This window comes from Tachysurus vachellii, chromosome 25 (genome assembly GCF_030014155.1).
Source record: "Tachysurus vachellii isolate PV-2020 chromosome 25, HZAU_Pvac_v1, whole genome shotgun sequence".
In the NCBI taxonomy this organism is placed as follows: domain Eukaryota; kingdom Metazoa; phylum Chordata; class Actinopteri; order Siluriformes; family Bagridae; genus Tachysurus; species Tachysurus vachellii.
The window spans coordinates 15,666,666-15,686,631 of record NC_083484.1 but is presented as its reverse complement, the minus strand read 5'-3'; the positions used below and the strand labels follow the sequence as shown (position 1 = coordinate 15,686,631).

Genomic DNA, 19,966 nt, shown 5'->3' with positions numbered 1-19,966 from the left:
TTTTCCAGCCTGGCGATGATACAAGATACATGCAAACTACCGTGTTGTAGGATATATGAGTGTGTTCTGTGTTTACTGAAATCAGCATAGATCTACTACATTACGCCGAGATAGAGACGCGGGAAACGTGGGGGGCGTTTGAATATTTAATGCAATGCTCAAAACACTCAAAGCACACTGTTTTATTTTTTATTATTTTTTTTTTAATATATATATATATATATATATATATATAAAGGGACATAGCCTGGGTAAGGAGAATTTTCCGTAATGTAGTAGATGTACGCTCAAAAATGTATATATGCACAATTATCCACCTGCTTCTCCATTCCACACACCTCTGTGACGCCCATTCACTTCACTGTAGTCCATACAGATGAAGCGTTGAAAGTAAAAGTAGAAGAAATAAAATAAAATTAAAGAAAGAAAATCTATACATTATTGAAACCAGAAATGAGGGAGTAAAGGATTGTGTTCAGTCAGCAGTATGGGGTTAGTTAAAGAACAGCAGGCAAACAACACGTGTGCCAAGTGTTGATGCAGTGCTAAACTGTGATTGAGGCACAAAAACTTGAGACTAAAATACCTCCTAATCCTAAAAAATATTCTTTTTTATTTTTTCCTGAACTTATTCCATCTTTAACGCTCGAAAATCTGAAGTTAAAATATAATCCTTTAAAAGCCCCCTTACCACCCGCCTCATTTTACACCATCAGAGGTATGAAGGATTTATCTAACTTTTTTTTTTATTTATAAATAAAAAATTCTATAATCTTAATTTTAGTAGAAATCAACATCATGTGTTTTTAGAAATATATTAACTTTCACTTTTTTTTTTTATTAATTAAAAAACAAAACGTCTCGAAGTTACTTATAAATATGTTTGCTTCATTTTAAGATATTCATAAATAACATCCAGATACTGACTTCTCCCTCTTTGTATGAAATAATAACCCATGTTAGCAAAATAGAATCTTACGAAAAATGTTATAAGACTTTCCCCCTTTACTCGCTTGGTACAGGGAGAATCTAAACAGATACGGTGGAGCAACGACTTCCCCAACCCATGGCATCAAAAACGTAAAGCTTTTGTTTTTGTCTGATGGTCCAAAAGGCAAATTATACACAGATGGAGTGGTCTGGAATTTTTTATTTATTTATTTTTTAAATATTTATTATTTTTTTTTTTTACATTCAAATGCACTGTCCTGTCTATATTATAAAGGCATTAGAATTGCTTTTAGTGCATTTAGTGTCTTTGCTGCTGTTTCATAGATAAACGCCTGCAGTCCTGCTAACTGGATTAACATCAAAGTGATTTCTTTCTAGTTCTATTAGTAAAATTCCATAGATGTCGATATGAATGCTTCGAAAAACAAAAATAAAAAAGTTAGATTGCAGTTTTATGGAAATATCGCGACTGCCATGTAATTGTGCATTAGATACTATAATAGATAGATAAAGTTCAGGGGGGGAGGAAAAAAATCTTAATACGTCATTATTTGAAACACTAGATGAAGTCATTACTAAAGCTCTCTGTATAACATGTAGCTCTATTATATCCACAGATCTGAACTTATAAAAAGGTAAATGCTCTGTAATAAATCAGCATGCATAACCCATATGGATCTAAAAGGATTATTAAATCACGTTACCACTATGTACTTACTCCAAAACTAAAGAGTTTTCTTAAACGTTACCTTCACAAAATACAACGCGTTGGCACTGAAATGAAAAAAATCCTTCCTTCCTTCTTTCCTCTTCAGTTCCAAATGAACAGATTGAATCTGTAGCCCTGTCGTGTTTGAACACGTTCGATACGTTCGGACGATTTTGATTAGCTGTAGCAAGGAACGACTCTTTATCCTCAACATGAAATTATTTGGATCAGAATGTCTGATCACGTTGGTCTGATTTGACGTAACAGGTTTTCCATATTTTTACTCCAAATCTTTTCTTTCATCCGTATTTAGTGCCATGTTTAGTGACATTTTCACATTTTGTCTTACTTTTTAAATCTCATTTCAATACTTTGGCTACCATAAACACTCTTAACTTAAGCTTAAACCTTCAATTGGGATTCAAACTAGTCCCACTATAATATAAACAAACTGTCCAACAAAAGACTTTTAAAATAGTTTCATTAATTGGCTTAAATACTGAAATATATTCTCGCGATATGCCTATGGTAGTCACTTTTTTTATGATATAGCTATCTCCGAATATATTTGAGTAAATACAAATATTTTTTTTAATAGCAAATAAATGCTACTCTGTTAAAAATGTACCTGGCTCTTTTTCAGTGATTTGCTGGGAAAGAAACGTAAGGAATTGCTGAAATTCGTCCCGTCCAAAAACTTACTCTGTGAACACATTTCGTTCAGTACTAAAATCAGCTAATGATTAATTACGGGTCAGAGAAACCACACAGTATAAATGCTAACAATGTCTGGAACGGTGCGTTTCTAAATATTGGACAATGTGCAAGCTTGGTTTTTTTTTTGTTTAGTTTTAAGAAAATGTTTGCAATTCTTTTGTACACCTAATAAGCAATGGCTGTATGACGTTCTGTACAACTTCGAAAGCTACGCATCGTTGTATTCTGTTGTTAAAATAGAAGTTATTGTTATTGCTAGTGTGTTCTCCTTCGCCTGAAGAACATCAGGATTCAGGAAAACACTTCCTTTTTTTTTCTTTTTTTTTTTGTGAAAAATATCCACACGGGCACAGTTTATTTTTTTTCTAAAAAAAATTCCAAGCCACTGAATGTGATTTGCATAATTTTTCTAGCTGTTTTGGCTTTTGTCGAGGAAAAAAAAATAGACACAAATCCTGCATACGTACATTCCTCCGAATAGGCCGTTGTCGATCGTTTTTACGAATATGATGATTCTCGTGCTGATCGTGAAAGAGTTAACGAAGCCTTCTTAGCTTTGCACTTTGTTTTAAGAGAAGCGTAGCTACTGTTCAGAAAAAAAATAATCAGCGTCGGCCAGATCGCGTCCAGAGATTCATTTCCTCGCTTATCTTCAACCAGTGCAAAGTGAAAGGACTTATTGAAACAACATAAACAAAACCCTAATTCTAAGTTGTCTACGATGCTTTCCAGCTGTTTGGTTTCAGATATATGCTGTTTGTCTTGATATAAGGTGCTTCTCTCTTATCCAGACATAAGTGTTTTAATGTAAGTGCTTTTCATAGCTTGAATTCTTTGTACAGTACAAATTTCTTGCTTGCGAATCAGAATGCCCGTGTGTGTGTAGCACTGTAAATCAAAGTAGATTCAAATGTTTATCTCTTTTAAGTTAACAAATCGAAAAACAAACTAAAAATTTGTTTGGTGAAATGATCATACCTTGACAAATCCCCTCCCACATGCTGAAAATAATGAAATAAAACATCTTATTGAATTCCTGACACAGTACAGACCATCAGGGAGATGATTAATGTACGACTAGTGCTATTGTCTAGCGGTCGTGAGCTTACCCCGACACCCGACCAGTCCCACACATGTGGCAGGTCCGCATGAAGTCTCCAAAGGGACGAAACTGACCCATTTCAGATGGACTACATTTCTCAGTGCCTTCGTTCTTTCTTTCTTACACAGCAGCCCTTTTAAAGGGGGGGGAAAAAATCACAAAAATGGAGACTTTCCCTATCCTGCAAATGCTCTAATCCGCTCAGCCAAAAAATCCGCTAGGTTGATATGCAGGACTTGGGTGGGTGTGTAATTTGATTCAGCTCCAGTAGCCACTAAATGGGGCGTGTCCATCCAGATCTCCTGTCAATTTCAATTGTCTGATTTCATTTTGGACTTGGACGTCTCGCTCCCATTGGCTGCCTGTGGCCGTTGGCTTGGGGTCTCTGCTTTGAGGAGGGGGAGTGGAGGGGTTCAGTGAATCGGGGTGTTTGCACCAGGGCGGTCATGCACATGGCGAATTTCAAAAATAAAAAAAAACACCTCCATGGCAACTTCGATCGAGTCGCACTCCCTCTCGGACACGTCAGATCTGGCGATTTCTTTCGGGGAGGGACTGAACTTTGGAGCGCGAGGCGAAAGCATTAAATAAGAACAATTACCATCTGCCTGTAATTTATTTATTTAGTTTTTGCCAACTAAAATGTTCACGTATTGTTTTGTAAACAAAAGAACAAATTTTAGTTTCGAGTGACCTTCAAAAAATAAAAGAAATAAAAAAAAAAAAACAACAAATAACCGCTTGCCACATGGAAAGCCTGCCATCATCTGCCCTCTCTTTCTCTCTCTCTCTCTGAAATAAAATCTGCACTTTTTCCCCCTTCGTCAGGACAAAGGAGGCCCCTTTCCTCAGTGGGAATACTAAAGCTCAGAGGAGCAGGGGAGCAGAAGGAGGAGGGAGGGTAAGAGAGAGAGAGAGAGTGATAGAGAGAGAGAGAGTTGGAGTGATGAAGGGAGGGGCCCCAGCTGCACCTAGTCAAGCTTTTCTGTGAGGTTGGTACGGGGGGAGTAAGGGCAGCGCAAGGTTCTGGAGCATCTATGGCAAAACGGACTTTCCCCAAGTTGCTTGCACCTGGTCTGTGTCATGTGACTAATTACGGGCTCCTCATTGGGTGACAGTGCGCCCCGGGGAACGTCCCACCGCTGCGTTAAAACAATACGCCTGCTTAGCCGAGCAGTTGTGGTCATTATAGCCTAGGAAGGGGACGGTTAAGCAGCGAGTGGGATCAGGACACTCCCTAAAAAAGAACTTGGGTCACAATATGAAACACCTGCTCACGAACGGCTTCAATAAAGGACGGAGAGGCAGCAGGCACTTCATAAATGTGGGGACCAGGGGAGCTGCATTATTTTCCTACCATAGCTCAGAGACTCTTTCTCTTCCTTTTGTGGAGGCTCTATTCAAGCTCAGATTAGCGAGCACCTTCCCTTCGCGTGTAGTTTATGTTTCGTTCGTCCCGAGATAGAAAACTGCTCGCTGAGAACTTAAACACGGCAATGTGAGGATATTCGTCATGGCCCAGATGCCCAAGAGAAAAACGTGAAGGAAATTAAAGGGGAAACGACTGTGTTTTCTTTTTTTATGTAAGCTCGAGATGTTGGAGTTGATTGATCAGTTTATGGCTCAATACTAGGACATCATTTCTTTAAAAAAAACTACAAGAGGTGTAAAGCAAAGACGCATGTTCCCCTGTTATATCACTGATTATGTGCCATTAAAAAAAAAAAAACAAATCCAAAATCCTTCAACAATTCAGAACTGTTCTAAAGACAAACCATCCTTCAGTTTGTTATTGTGGGTCAATTTGTGTTTAGACTGCGATCAAAGTAAATGCTTGAATATCCTGTGTGTGTGTGTGTGTGTGTGTGTGTTCCAAATCCACATCTTCATAAAACAGGTTTAAACAAATACATAAAGGGTGTTTTTTTTTCCAGTGACAATCAAGCTATCAGTTTTAAGGTGCAATGATAGACTTAAGATTCAGTCATTATCTACTTCGCCTTTAAAAAGCATACTTGCCTATTTGCAGACAAATGCTGGGATGTAAAACTATATTCTTTCCAATTGTACAAATTAACACCAATAATTATATAATAATAATATTAATAATAATAATAATAATAATAATAATAGTAATAATGGTGATAACTTCCAAAACGAAACAAAAAGTGTAAAACATTCACATTATTTCTTCTGTTTCTGACCACATCGCAATTCGTGTGGAAAAACAGCAGCAGTAAAAAATTAAAAATAAATAAACAGCAAAAAGAAAAAAAAGAACATTAAGAGTTAAAATTTTCCCCATTTTAACAAAACTTTTATAAAATATATATGCATATTTGTGTATATATATAAAAGAAAAAATCTGAAAATACTTCTTACTCTTTTTTTAGTAAAGCAAGCAGTGTCTTCTAAAATATCTGCTCGTTTTGAATTTTTTTCATTTTCTGAAAAAAAGCAAGACGTACATGGGGCATACTGACCAATACTGACCAAACAAAGGCTAAACTAATAAAAGTAGGTAAAAATATTTAGTTAAAACCAATGCACCAAAAAAACCTTTTTAAGAGAAGATCCGGATGGCCTGGGTGACGAGCGTGTGGCAGACGGGGCATTCGGGATGGTTCAGCTCGCAGATGCGGATGGCGCACTCCATGCAGAAGAGGTTGTGGCCGCAGGGCACCAAAGCGGCCGTCACTTTGCTCTCGAAGCAGGTCATGCAGTCTCGGGTCGAGGCGGGCTCGCTGTGGGCACGCCGAGCCTGGGCATGGGCCGACCCTATGCCGGCGGATCCTGTGCTGCTGGTTCCAGAAGGTTCCGGAAGACCCGGAGACAGTCTGGTCAAGGGCAAGGGCAGGCCTCCGAAGCTCTTGGAGCGCTGCTGGACATAGTAGGCTACCTGTTTGGGATAATCGGGGTCACCCCAGCTCTGGGAACCTTCAGAACCGAAATAGGAACACGGCTTGTCTCCGTTGGTAGGAGGCGAGAAGTCGGACTTGCTGTAAATGCCCATACCAACTCCGACGCTTCCGCTTCCGCTACCTCCTAGCACGGCGTCAGAAAAATTCTGCCGGTAACTGCTAGCAAGAGGCTTGCGTTGACCACCCTGAAGCCCCCAAGCGTGCTGCAGGCGACTCTCTGGGCCGCCGTTGGTGCCGTTCTCAGCGGCCAGGCAGTCGTTCTCGTTGTTGTGGTCGTGAATGGTGCCGGTGCGTGAGGCAATATGCGCCTCAATCTCCTCCCGTGCTCGCTCCGCGTTACCCGGAGAACCGGTGATTTCGAAGACGGGATCACGATCACGGCTCGGAGTCACGATGTACGTGCACGTCTGCTGCTGTATACGCTTGATAGTGGAGCCTTTGGGGCCCACCACCAGACCTACCACACGATAAGGCACGCGCACCTGGATCGTAGTCTGGCCTGGCAGCAGGGCGGGCGGGGAACCGTTAAAAGACACGCCCAGCTTGTTCCGGGATGCGCGCAGCATGGAAAAGTGCTCAGCTGCCGAGATGATCTCGCGTCTAGCTAACGCCACATCTTCCTTACGACCAGTAATGAGAAACACGGGCTCTTCACCCCGTACAGGGGTCTTGATGTAGGTGTTGGTTTTCGCCCGCAAGGCTTTGATTTTACAACCTGCGAAGTGAACGGAGTATCGTGAGTGACGATGATCAACAAACACGTGCCACCAGAAAATCAACAGGTGTCCACGTTGTTAATTAAGAAGCCAGTGTTTATTTATTAAGGAATCGGGCTCTCAATGAGCATAAATTAGTCCTGTAACTATACTTTTAAGATCCATTATTAAGATATTTTCAATATTTAACCTGTTAAAACACAAGACATTTACTAATGACATAAGGCATGAAAATGAATCTAATTTTGGAGTGATTACCCTAAACAAAACACATGATACCAATCAATGCAAAATGAGCAAATAAACTCCTACATTATTACAATATAATGACAATGAACTGTTCAATATTTAGTCTGACTAGAGTTTCGATGCTTTATATTAATTCAAACTAAAAAGAAAATCTGCACAATAATAAGCTGTTCATTCAGGCTTTAATATGTCAAATCGAAAAAGATCCAGTTAAAGAAATTATGCTTCATGTCAAGCTGAACATTTTGGAATTTCACGCATCCAACCCTTTGTCCTTCCTTTCTACGAGGCTTTATTAATATTTTATTTTTATTAAATTCTTTTTAGAAATATCAGCCTGTGTTTGTAACGATTACTGATAAGTCGTTTGTATCATTTTTCCTGCTTTGACAATAAACCCAACAGGAACTCGAGAGCTCGTCTTTAAATAAATAAATACATAAATACTTACAATATTTGTTAGTTTTTTGTTTTTTTTTGCAGGAGTAATAAACAACGCTGTGAAAAAAGGCGGTTTCAGCAGTGACGGTGGTACAAACACTCCAGATTTACATAAGACAGGAATGTTCACCTGTATTCTCTATGATTTGCTGTTTTATCTATTTATGACATGCTGATTATGGCAATACACAGAAGGTCAGCTGAGGGCACAAAGCAAAGGAAATGCAGTGTGGATGTGGAGTAACGCCTACTGAAACACACAAGCTCAAATACAAATTCCTCATTCAATCCTTCTTCAAATATAACACACGAGAGTGTTGTGTTGTGTAAGAGAAGCTTTTTTTTTTTTTTGGTGTTTTGTGTCCAGCATGCAGATCGTCTCTGCGATCATGGATGGATCTACAGCGAAGGCCGCTACTGTTTTGCTGGCCGTGGGGGCCTGCTGTGTATTTCGCGCGTGGCTCACTGTGTACAGCGGTCGCTAAAAAAAAACACACAACCTGGATGGAGTGTGTAGTCAGCGACAGCATGGTGTGTGAGTACAGCCCTCCTGAGCAGACTTGGCAGGCACTGCAGGTGAATGGAGTGCGTTTACTACAACCATTCAGACTCCAAACACTCTGAACAAGGAACGACGGCAGACAGGCAATGAGCCTGATCTATCATTCAAGCTCAAGTAATGATTATTTCATGGGTGTTTGTGCTGACCAACAATTTGTCAGTGAATCTGCATTTATATAAAAATGTGGGGGGGGAAAAAAGCAGAGCATTCACACAGCTTGCGGTTTCTGAATTTTACACCCGCCCCCTTTCCAGCTGAAGCAGACAAGTCAGTGGTATAAATACAATAAACCATTGTTAGCATTTCCACCGCTGTGGAATAAAAAACAAGACAGACAAATCCCAAATCTCTTGCCATACTCAAGCTGAAACGCTTGCTTTTAAAGCACCAAATCAAATGAAGCTCTTCTCAAAATCCACCTAATCAGCACTTTACAGTCCAGGCAATGCCCAGTGTTTGACTCGGACCGCCAGGCCCTGCCCCATGCCACTCCTCCTGCTCTCCATTCGAAATTCAAGGGCACACTCCCCATCAACTGTCAAAACCAGTATGGAAAAATGTAGGCGCTTTGGCAAAATCCTCAGTCCACATGCTCGGCAGACTTCATTTTGTATGTTGTTTTGTATTTGAAGTGTGCGTGTGTAAAGCCTGAGCACCTCTCGTGACCCCTGAGCACATGTGGACGGATGCACGGAGGTATGGATTGATGGATGAGATGTTGTATCGGCTGCCTGGGCGTGACCCTCCTCCTGTGAGCAATGACTCTAACCTCACTCATCTTTACCTCTCTTTATCTTATCAGCTCCAAATTAACCCTGAGCTCTGAACAAAGCCAAGACACCTAACCCCAAGGCATAACTGTTTTTTTTTTCTTTCTTGTTGTTTGTTTGTTGTTTGTTTTTTTTGTTTTTTTAAACCTCTGGAAGAGATTAAGACACCAGACACAATAAAAAGCACCACCAATCCAACAGGGCTCAGGCTACCAGCTTAAACTTGCATGCTGTTGGCCCAACAATAGCATAACGTCATTGAGCAGGATCTCTTTACTTTTAACCGCCGTTTAGACAGCTTTCAATGTTTCTCCTAAGGTTGATGAATAGCCTGATTTCAGTTACACATCACCACCTTGCGTCTATGTACTGTCACTTTCGCGCCTTTTGTCTTGACAGCCGCGTCCTCCCTCTCTCTTTCCTTCCCTCTCCCTCTCTCTGTCTCTCGCTCTCCTTCCCTCTGTCTCTCTCTCTCCTTCCCTCTCTCTCTCTCTCCCTCTCCTTCCCTCTCTCTGTCTCTCAAGTTTGAAATCAACGACACTAAAGACGCAACTACAGACTGCATTCACATTCATTCTCGAGACAACCTAAAAAGGACAAAAACTCTCATTGACCACGTATGCAAATCAAACACTCAGGCCACAGAATCTATTTAATTTGATTATTTTTCTACCCGCGGTTTTTTAAGCTTCGAGTTGTTTTGTGTGTTTTTCCTTCCCGTACTGGCGCTCAGACGACAAAGGAAGCGCGTCTGCACACGGACACTGATGGCGCGGAGCTGGAACAACGCGACCACGAGGTTTAACGCCCCTTGCTGGGGTATTTTTTTTTAATTCTTTTTTTTTTTTTTATTTCCTCTGCAACAAACTGTGTGAAATGTAGCAATGTGAAAATGGATTTTTAGACACTAAATCTGAATGCTGAGTGTCCACAGTGTGAGCTGAATAACAAAACAAGACCACCACTCCCACTTTTTTCCAAGGACTATAAAAACAAGATCACATATATATATATTACATATATAAATATATATTTAACAATAAAACATCCTGAGAGACGATGTGTGCCACCATGTGAGTTTGCTACAAGTTGAAACAGTGTAAACAATCGCAGTCTTTACCTTGCCTGCCCACTATTTCCGCCACATGTTCTGAGCTGGGCACAGGCACACACTCGGTGATGTTGCAGCCGCGCGCTTTGGTCTCAGAACCGGTGCTCTCGTACAGGGAGCACAACTTGCTCTTGCCTTGTAAGATCCCGGCTTCTCCAGCACTACCTCCACCACCACCACCTCCTCCGCCGCCGACGCTGTTGGCGTGGCCGTGGCCGTGGTGGTGGTGATTGTTGTTGTTGTTGCTCCTCTCCTGAACTCCAGCGCCCTCCTCGCTTTCCCCGAGCCCGAGCAAGGAAAGCTGGCCCAGTGCAACCCGCAGCGCCCGCGACTCCTCTTCCTCCTCATCGGGCGGCGCCAGGAGGCTCTCGGTACCAAAACCGGAGGCGGCCAGTTCCGAGCCGTACCCCTCATTTTTCTCCATGATCCCTGACAGCACCAGTAGGCTAGGCATGGCTAACAAAGAGTGTGAGACAAAGACGCGAAGAGCGAGACTGGAGAAGCAGCGCATCCGCCACCCTCCTCCTCCTCCTCCTCCTTGCTCCCTCCCTTTGGCTGTTGGTCCCTCCCATAAACCCGCCCTCTTGCTCACACTGCTGTCGCTCTTAACGCTTTTCATTGTGCAGAAGGCAAACAGGATACACGCAGGGTTGCCAGATTCCAGATTTCCATCCAGTATTTTCAAGCCACAGTTTACGCAGGATCAAAAGCATGAAAGGTGAGTCGATTTCTTTTCCAACACCTGAGCTGTCAGCTGAAAATGCAATGAGAGGTAATGTGTTTAAGGGTTAACTAAATAACAACCACAAAACAACAACGCTTTATTTAAAAACACCAGGTCATTCATGCAGTTATCCAATCAGCCATGTGGCAGCAGCACTATAACATCATGCAGGTACAAGTCAAGAGCTTCAGCTTCAGTTAACTTATTAAACATCAGAATGGGAAGAATGGTTGTTGGTGGTCGGTTCGAGCTTTTCAGAGTGTGCTGATCTCCTGGAATTTTCTCAAACAGCAGTCTCGAGAGTTTACGAAGAACTGTGCAAAATAAAATACAAAAAGCATCTGCAAGTTCTGTAGGTGGAAACACCTTGCTCATGAATGAGGTCATAGGAGAACAGCAAGACCTGTTTAAACTGACAGGAAGGCTACAGCATCTCAAATAACAACTCTTTACAACTGTACTGAGCAGGAAAGCATCTCAGATTACACAATGCATTAAACAATGAAGTGATTGGGCTACAAGAGCAGAAAACCACAGAGTTCCACTTCTGTTGGCCAAGAACAGGAATCTGAGGCTGCTGTCCAGTTTTGTGCATACGCATGAGCAGGTATAAAATTGTTTGTATGTAAGTAAATTATGTGTAAATTACACTACAGTATTGGTACAACTAGTGCAGCTCATAATTATTTAGTGATTTTTTTTAATGGAAGAAACTGTTAGCACAGGGAAATGTTACATAATAAACAACGCAAGCATTCGATTTCATAGCCGTTGGAATAATTCAAATGGCAGGCTTTAATTACTATATTAATTATTTAAGAATATAGAAATAATTTCCAATCTGATCCATCGATGTATTGTATGTACCAGTGTTTTATTCTAGTTAGTGTCATAGTCTGTCCCAGGGGTACAGGGGTGCGATGAGGGGCGAGTCTGTAGATTCACATACACCTTTGTAGCTAAGGGGAATTTTATGGTCAGTTCTGGAGAAGCCAGAGAGACAGAAATCGATAAAACAGTAACATTATTATTATTATTATTATTATTATTATTATTATTATTATATATTACTAACCCTAACCATAGTAGTAGTAGAAGAAGTATTTAATTTAATAGCTTAATATGAGGATTTTGGCTTTGGGCACCAAACCTGGCTGACTGAAGGCACTTGAGACTCCAAAACAGAGATGCCCAACTCTACCATCTCGGCTTGCTGGTGTTCTGCACAGTTCACACCTGCTATACCTGGAAAGCCAAACAAGAAGCCACATTTTCCTTGATCAGGAAAATCACCAAACTCTGCTGGGCTCTGAACCAACCGGACTGGAGTTTATCCTGACCCAGCATGCCAAATTAACTCCTACCTGCCAGTATGTTTTTTTTTTTTTTTTACAGCTCAGAACAATCTGGCAACACTAGTTCCTAGACCGTCTGCGCCGAACTGGGCGTGGCTCAGCGTGGCTCCACCCCGTCTGGTTCACAGCGTCCGCTCCCTGCGGAGCTCGACCGAGCCGCTTTCTGCGCAGACCGCCGCGTCTGTTTCTGTTCCTAACGGCATTCCGTTACCGAGCTGCGAGCCTGAGCAGCCTGGGAGGCACTACACCACCGAACACGTGCTTTGTATCTTAGACTTTTTTGGTCCTTTCTTTTGGAGCTCTTTGTAGTGTCGTGGCAATGTAAACGGTACAATATTTATATAAAAAATATGAATAAAATAATGTATTGTTATGGTTATCCGTGGAGCAGTTTACACGCATTCACTTCCGGACGCATTTCCACGCACAGACTACACGGAGACTGATGGAGACGCGCGTCGCGCGCAACGCGTCTCTCGGCCATTTTTATGAACCTGCGGCTTTTGATTTGAAGCTGCCACGCCTCACGCGCAACCGACACTGGAACAAATAAAGGAGCCGATATGATTTTTGGGGGGCTCCGCCCACCTTTTACTGTCAGCCCGTGTTGCAGGGTGACCATGATGCGTCCCAAACCACATAGAAAATAGTACATCACACCAGCACCGTCGCCAAGGCTACATGTAGACGCGCGTAACCACCGTGCCAAACCTTAAACCCGATGTTTGCGCACTACTCCACCATTGCTAATGAATAAGGGAGGGTGCATTTGGGGACGTGGCCACCGTGCCGGGTTTGATTTTAGCGCTACACACCGGGGAGATGGTCTCCAGTGAAGAAGGAGGGAGAGAGGAAAGGAAGGAAAGAGGGAGGGAGGGAGGGAGTGTGTCAGACAGACGTTGCGGAACCTGCGCCGCAGAACCGACTGGTTCCTTTTTTCTTTTTATTTATTTATTTTTTTTATTTTTTTGAACGAGCAAACGGAGCGCAGTTCATCAAAGCTGGAACAAAGACCTAGTCTACCGTCATGACCACGCCTGGAGACAAAGATTAATAAGAACAACAACAACAACAACAACAACAACAATAATAATAATAATAATAATAATAATAATAATAATAATAATAATAATAATATGAAGGAGAAGAACGATAATAATAATAATGTGGAGTTTTCATTGCTACTATTTTTGTGTTTGTTAAAATAACTTAAATATTTAGTTTTTTGACATTTTTGTCAGTCTTTATACATTCAAATTTTCTGTTATAATTCTAGCTGACACCTGACACAACAACGACTTTAAAGAACAGTGACGACTTTATAACACAGTGATGACTATGTAATTAAACTAGCTATAGTTAACGTCAGCCCAGACAAGTGGAATATAACAGCTACGAGTTACTACAGTGAAATGAAATCATGTCTTTATGAAGCAAATCTGGATTAAAATCACACCCTGAGGAGTTCTGTTTGTTTGGAACTTGTAAAGGTTAATAATCCAAACTTGTAAAGGATAATAATTTGCAAAATTATTTATCCAATAACTCTTTTTTCGCCTACGAGTGTACATCACCATCACCATCATCATTATTAACATTTTATACACCATATAGCCAAAAGTATGTGGACACCACACCCATATGTGAGTTTGTTTTAATCATGTCGTTGTACAGAATGTCTCTGTAGGTTGTAGCATTACAGTTTTCCTTTAATAGCACTAAGAGTCACCAACAATGCTCCATCATGACAATGCTCCTGTGCACAAAGCTCCTGAGCTCCAGGAAGACATGATGTGGAGGTTAAAGTTGGAATGGAAGAACTCGAGGGTCCTGCATTGACCCCTGACTCTTTGGGATGAACTGGAACTGGAGTGTCCTCAACATTCCGACATCAGCTTCTGATCTCAAAAAAATCCACATAACCAGGATCCAACATTTAGTGGAAAGTCTTCACAGAACAGTGAGCACTGGATGTTTATACTCAGGTGTCCACATACTTATGGTCATACAGTGGGTCCATTACATAATAACAAAAGTGTTGGAGCATCACTCTTGTGCCTCTAAACACCATCTAAAGGGTTTATATATATATATATATATATATATATATATATATATATATATATATATATATATATATATATATATATATACGTATACCAATCACATGGCAGCAACTCAATGCATTTAGGCATGTAGACATGGTCAAGACGATCTGCTGCAGTTCAAACCAAGCGTCAGAATGGGGAAGAAAGGTGATTTAAGTGACTTTGAACGTGGCATGGTTGTTGGTGCCAGACGGGCTGGTCTGAGTATTTCAGAAACTGCTGATCTAATGGGATTTTCACACACAACCATCTCTAGGGTTTACAGAGAATGGTCCGAAAAAGAGAAAATATCCAGTGAGCGTCAGTTCTGTGGCGCAAATGCCTTGTTGATGCCAGAGGTCAGAGGAGAATGGCCAGACTGGTTCGAGCTGATAGAAAGGCAACAGTAACTCAAATAACCACTCGTTACAACCGAGGTATGTAGAAGAGCATCTCTGAACGCACAACACGTCAACCCTTGAGGCGGATGGGATGGGCGGATTTCTAAGATACAGCAGCAGAAGACCACACCGGTACTAGTAAGGTGTACCTAATAAAGTGGCCGGTGAGTGTATATATATATATATATATATATATATATATATATATATATATATATATATATATATATATATATATATATATATATATATATGGGTTCCCAGTACTGATCATAGAGCACTGTAGAGCTCTCCTGTTCATCACTACTGAAGATGATTATGTTCCAGTAACAGCAAATCCTGTAGTCTTTTATTCACCATATATGACCTCAATTTGCCACCAATTACAATTTATTATCAATTACATTTGTACACTGAAGATCTCATCACATTTTGGTCCAGTTTATGCAGAAATACAGAAAACTGGAAAGGGTTCACACACTTACAAGCAGCGGTGTACTTTTTTATTTTACACGTCATGTTGTGGAATGTCTGTGAAAGAAGAAGCTCCTATTATCACTTACATTATAGCAGCTGTGAACATGAGTAGCAGCTGTGAACATCCTTCCTTCTGTCTTTGTTTTGAATTTAATAAGATAAAAAAACCAGACACCGCTCGTCACGTTGCAGAAAAACTGCAAGCTTTTAATCCGTCCCTGCGAATGAGCTGTTGCTATAGAAACGATTATGTATCATGGCGTGCACATGAAGGTAAACCTGTGATTTACATCTGCAGCAGAGACAGAGGTGTAGAAGTTAAAGGTGTAGAATTAATCAACAGCTTCTGACCAATCAGAATTCAGCGCTGTGACACACTGTAGTTTGAAATGATATTCAGTAAACAGATCAACAAAAAACAAACAATTAAAAATAAAAAGACTTTAGAGTTAAGCTATAGTTGCGATGGGACTATTGTGTTACACTCTGAAATGTGCATTTAGCTCAAGAAGAAAAGCCTATTTAGCATATTAATTAGCTCCTTTTCCCCAAATGTCATAAAATTAATTTTGGAAATGCCCTAAAACCCATTTTGCAAACCCAAGGAGATGAAAGCTAAAATTAATCTTATCTTGACAGGCATCAAAAATCTGGCTACACCCAAACGTAAAAAAAGCCCAAACAGTTAACCAGCAGTGCAGCCAGCTGAATTTAGGCAGCTTTCCTTTTTCCAGGTTTGAATCTTTTCAATTTAATTTAGATTTCAAAATGATGTCACCTTATTATAGAGGACGCAGCAATAAATTCAGTCATTTCTGTAACCTGTAGTGTTTGAATCATCTGGGTCTGCAAAGTAAAGATACGTAAAGTGTCAGTGATCGGTCAGTAATTCAGTCTTCAAACAGCTACAGAGCTGAAACATTACATCCGCCATGGATCTAAAACCGAGCAACTACGAAGATTGAATTAATGCATACAAAACTTCAACAATCATCAAGACATAAATGCATAATTCACCCCTTTATAACCTAAATCCCTCCCACCTGCAGTTGAAGCCACGCCTTGATCAGGGGGTTCAAGTGTAAAAAATATATTATATGGTTCACTCAGTATATAAGCCTCGTCAAGTCCTGAAAAAATGAATTTAATGAATTATTCATGTATTCATTTATTTAATATATGGTTTAATAAATGTATTAAAAACCAGTGGTCAGATGTACTAAAGGAGTGCTGATCTAAGACCAGCTACCTGTGCTACCTGATTAGCAATCGTTCAGGGCGTTAGTGGAAGGAGCGTGGTCATGCTGGATCAGGAGCAGAGTCTAAGTGATGGTCCGACAGTCCGAAAGGTCATCTGCCTTCACTAATGGTGTCCACTGGGAACTCAAGGCTCAAATCAATATCAGCTATGGATCACGGATAGTGTTTCCCCCTCTGCCCAGTCTGTGTGTGTGTGTGTGTGTGTGTGTGTGTGTGTGTGTGTGTGTGTGTGTGCGCGTATGTCTTGCTCTTTTGTCCAAATCCATCTCTCTTATTGTTTGTTTTTATGTCTGTTGGTCAGTCCAATCACGTTTCCTAACAGGTTAGTGATAGGTTACTGGGCTTGGTGCAATATTACCTTCTTGACTGCAAGATGATTACGTCACAGGTGTTCAATCCTTGAAGCTCAGCCAGCGCTCAGTGTGCATATGCAGCGATGACCTAATATGACATCACCCATTAGAGAGTCTGTATGAATACAAAAGCCTCAGGAAGGGAAGTCATGTGATGAGAACATCCAGTCATCTGGTGGCTTGCTGCTTATTATGGTAGTATTATTACCGATATAATAATACAAGTAGCGCCGTTATCAATCAATCAATTAATTAATTCATTAATCTATCAGTCAATCAATAGGAAGAGTCTGTGTTTTATTATGCCTTTTAAAGGTTCAACCAAAAATTCATGAATTGATTGCTTAGTTATTTCAAACCCATTCATTAGAGAAGACTCCTACATCCATCAGCACACACAGTCTTTATACAGTGTTTAGTGATATCTGGTCTCTGGAAAGTAAAAAAAAAAAAGCTAGGTCAACAGGTCAGGCCCTGGAACAGTGTCAAGCTGTTAAGAGAAGACAGATTTTCTTTTCTTTTTCTTCCAGCCCTAAAGACTCAGAACATGGGATTAATTCACTAAGTGAACATGTGATGAATCGTCACTCAGCATCTCGGGTTGAATTAAAAGTATTTGTCTTTTATAAGCTTCAGATTGGCTTCAGATAAACCCTGACATGATTTTAAATTTACCCTGAACGCATCAGGACCTGCTACTGACAGACAAAAAAACTATTAATGATGCAACACATAATTTATGACCCCTAGAGACTGCTGTAGCGCCTGTAAACCTGAAAATGTTTAAGACTGTAAATGCGTGCAGCGTAGTGGCCACTGTTACATTTCATTGCCTCGTATTCCAGCACGCTGAATTTGATCAAAGGGACGATGGCTGTAAAAAAAAAGCGTTAATCAAAAACAATATGTTTGTTGTATATTTGAATCATCAGAGTTAAACGTTAGAGTACGACTTTAGAGAATTCAATTACAAAGTGTTCAGTTTGACTTCATGTTTGCAGCAACAGTACAAATAAATATTCACACACTGCTTTTGGTTTCTGATGAAGAATGAATCAGAGTCGACAGGAATGAGAGGAAACATTTATAACACATTAATAAGTTTGTTTTATTAATTAGCAATAACACTATGTGCCTGTACATGTATAAACATCTAATCTCTGATAAAATACAAAACTTTATACGTCAAGAAATAAATCACTCTTGTGTATAATTAGTTTCATTTGCTCAGGTTTTTTATTTATTTATTTTTTGGGAATCTTTTCACACTACACATTTTGCAGAAAAAAATAAAAACACTTTTCTATTTCTAATTTCTATTGTGTTATCATTAATAAAGGTTCAAGCTGCTTTATAATAACTTTATAATGCTGCACAGGTTATTACTTTGTTATTAACAAAGTATGTAATTATGAGCTTTATGACATATTTCTCTATTACGTACAAATACTTATAGAGGATCATCTCCTTAATCGAAGAATTAACAGCAGAGTTATTATGGTATGGATGTGGGATTACATTATTAGAGTAGTAACTTTACTCACTCACTCACTCATTTTCTACTGCTTATCCGAACTACCTCGGGTCACGGGGAGCCTGTGCCTATCTCAGGCGTCATCGGGCATCAAGGCAGGATACACCCTGGACGGAGTGCCAACCCATCACAGGGCACACACACACACTCTCATTCACTCACACAATCACACAGTACGGACAATTTTCCAGAGATGCCAATCAACCTACCATGCATGTCTTTGGACCGGGGGAGGAAACCGGAGTACCCGGAGGAAACCCCCGAGGCACAGGGAGAACATGCAAACTCCACACACACAAGGTGGAGGCGGAAATCGAACCCCCAACCCTGGAGGTGTGAGGCGAACATGCTAACCACTAAGCCACCGCACCCCCCGTACCTTTACTCTTGTAGTGTAATTTAATCCAAATACTTTCCATTCTATAAGCAGGTGTGTCCTTAACATTCAGGGTGCCAATATTAATAATCAGATCATTTGCATCTCGGTTGCTTCCTGAAATAAACACAAGGACCAGAATATTGTCAAAGTTAGTTAATTTGGTAGAATTAAATAGGTTAAAATTAGGTTAATAATAACAATACGTTACGTAGGGACTCCAGAATATTCCAAACTCCTCCCATTCCTGTTTCTAACCACGCCCACTTAACAGATGCCTTCCTCCTTCATGGCTATTTTTTTATTTTTTTTTGAATTCATATAGCTTTATACTCAGTAAAAAAAATTGTGTTGTAAATAATACTCTTCACTGTTCATTAATATTTAATATAAAATATAAACATAAAAAATCATAAAAACATGTTCATTAATTAGGACTGTGCCGTATATGCCTCTTATCAGTGGATCTCTCAATTAAGTGCAGCTTTTTTTTCCGCACACACCGAGCTAGGATTATGTGCTGAGTGGAAACACTGCTCTTTAGGGAGTATGAGTCAGGTGGGTATGACCTCATTGCTTTCTCTCACTTATTAGATCATCCTTTCTTTATCTTACTACTCATCAGAGATGCTTAGAAGGATCTGTCTTCTGCAAACGATTCGGCTCTTTGAGTCAATTCCTTTCCAGTCAAGGTTGAGTGCTGACTCATAGGCTTCTTCATAGACATACTGTATAAATACATATACTGTATGATGACATATTTATTTACATATAGACTTATAAAATATATTAGATGCAGTCGAAAGCAGTGTACATTACAGTTTAATAGAAATGCTTCGTGTGTTTTTGACTCTCTGGTGTCGTGATGCACAGAATCTGTTTGCATGTTGTAAAAATATAGTGTTATTTTTTTTTCTTAGTTAGATTTGTTATTTCACAAAACACACAGTTAGGTAAAGAATAAACATTGTCTGTAATAAAAGTCGATTCTTAAGAGTTGACTCGCATGAGTCAAATGACCTGACTTACTGAACAGAGCTTTAATTGCCATCACTTATGCTTAGCAAGTGTAACGTTGTGATGTATTCTGCTTCCTGCTTGTTATGAGGATATGACATAATTGTCTCCACCCTCAAACATCTGCACCAAA

General features: G+C 40.2%; 1 protein-coding gene across 1 annotated transcript; it reads right to left on the bottom strand.

Moving 5' to 3' along the window:
• Nucleotides 1-221: 221 nt before the first annotated feature.
• On the bottom strand, nt 222-10,883 carry mex3a (mex-3 RNA binding family member A). The gene is made up of 2 exons (XM_060861863.1): nt 10,259-10,883; nt 222-7,115 (listed from the first exon to the last, which is right to left on the bottom strand). The coding sequence occupies exons 1-2, from the start codon at nt 10,866-10,868 to the stop codon at nt 6,043-6,045; spliced, it is 1,683 nt and encodes a 560-aa protein (XP_060717846.1). The 5' UTR covers nt 10,869-10,883; the 3' UTR covers nt 222-6,042.
• Nucleotides 10,884-19,966: the final 9,083 nt, after the last annotated feature.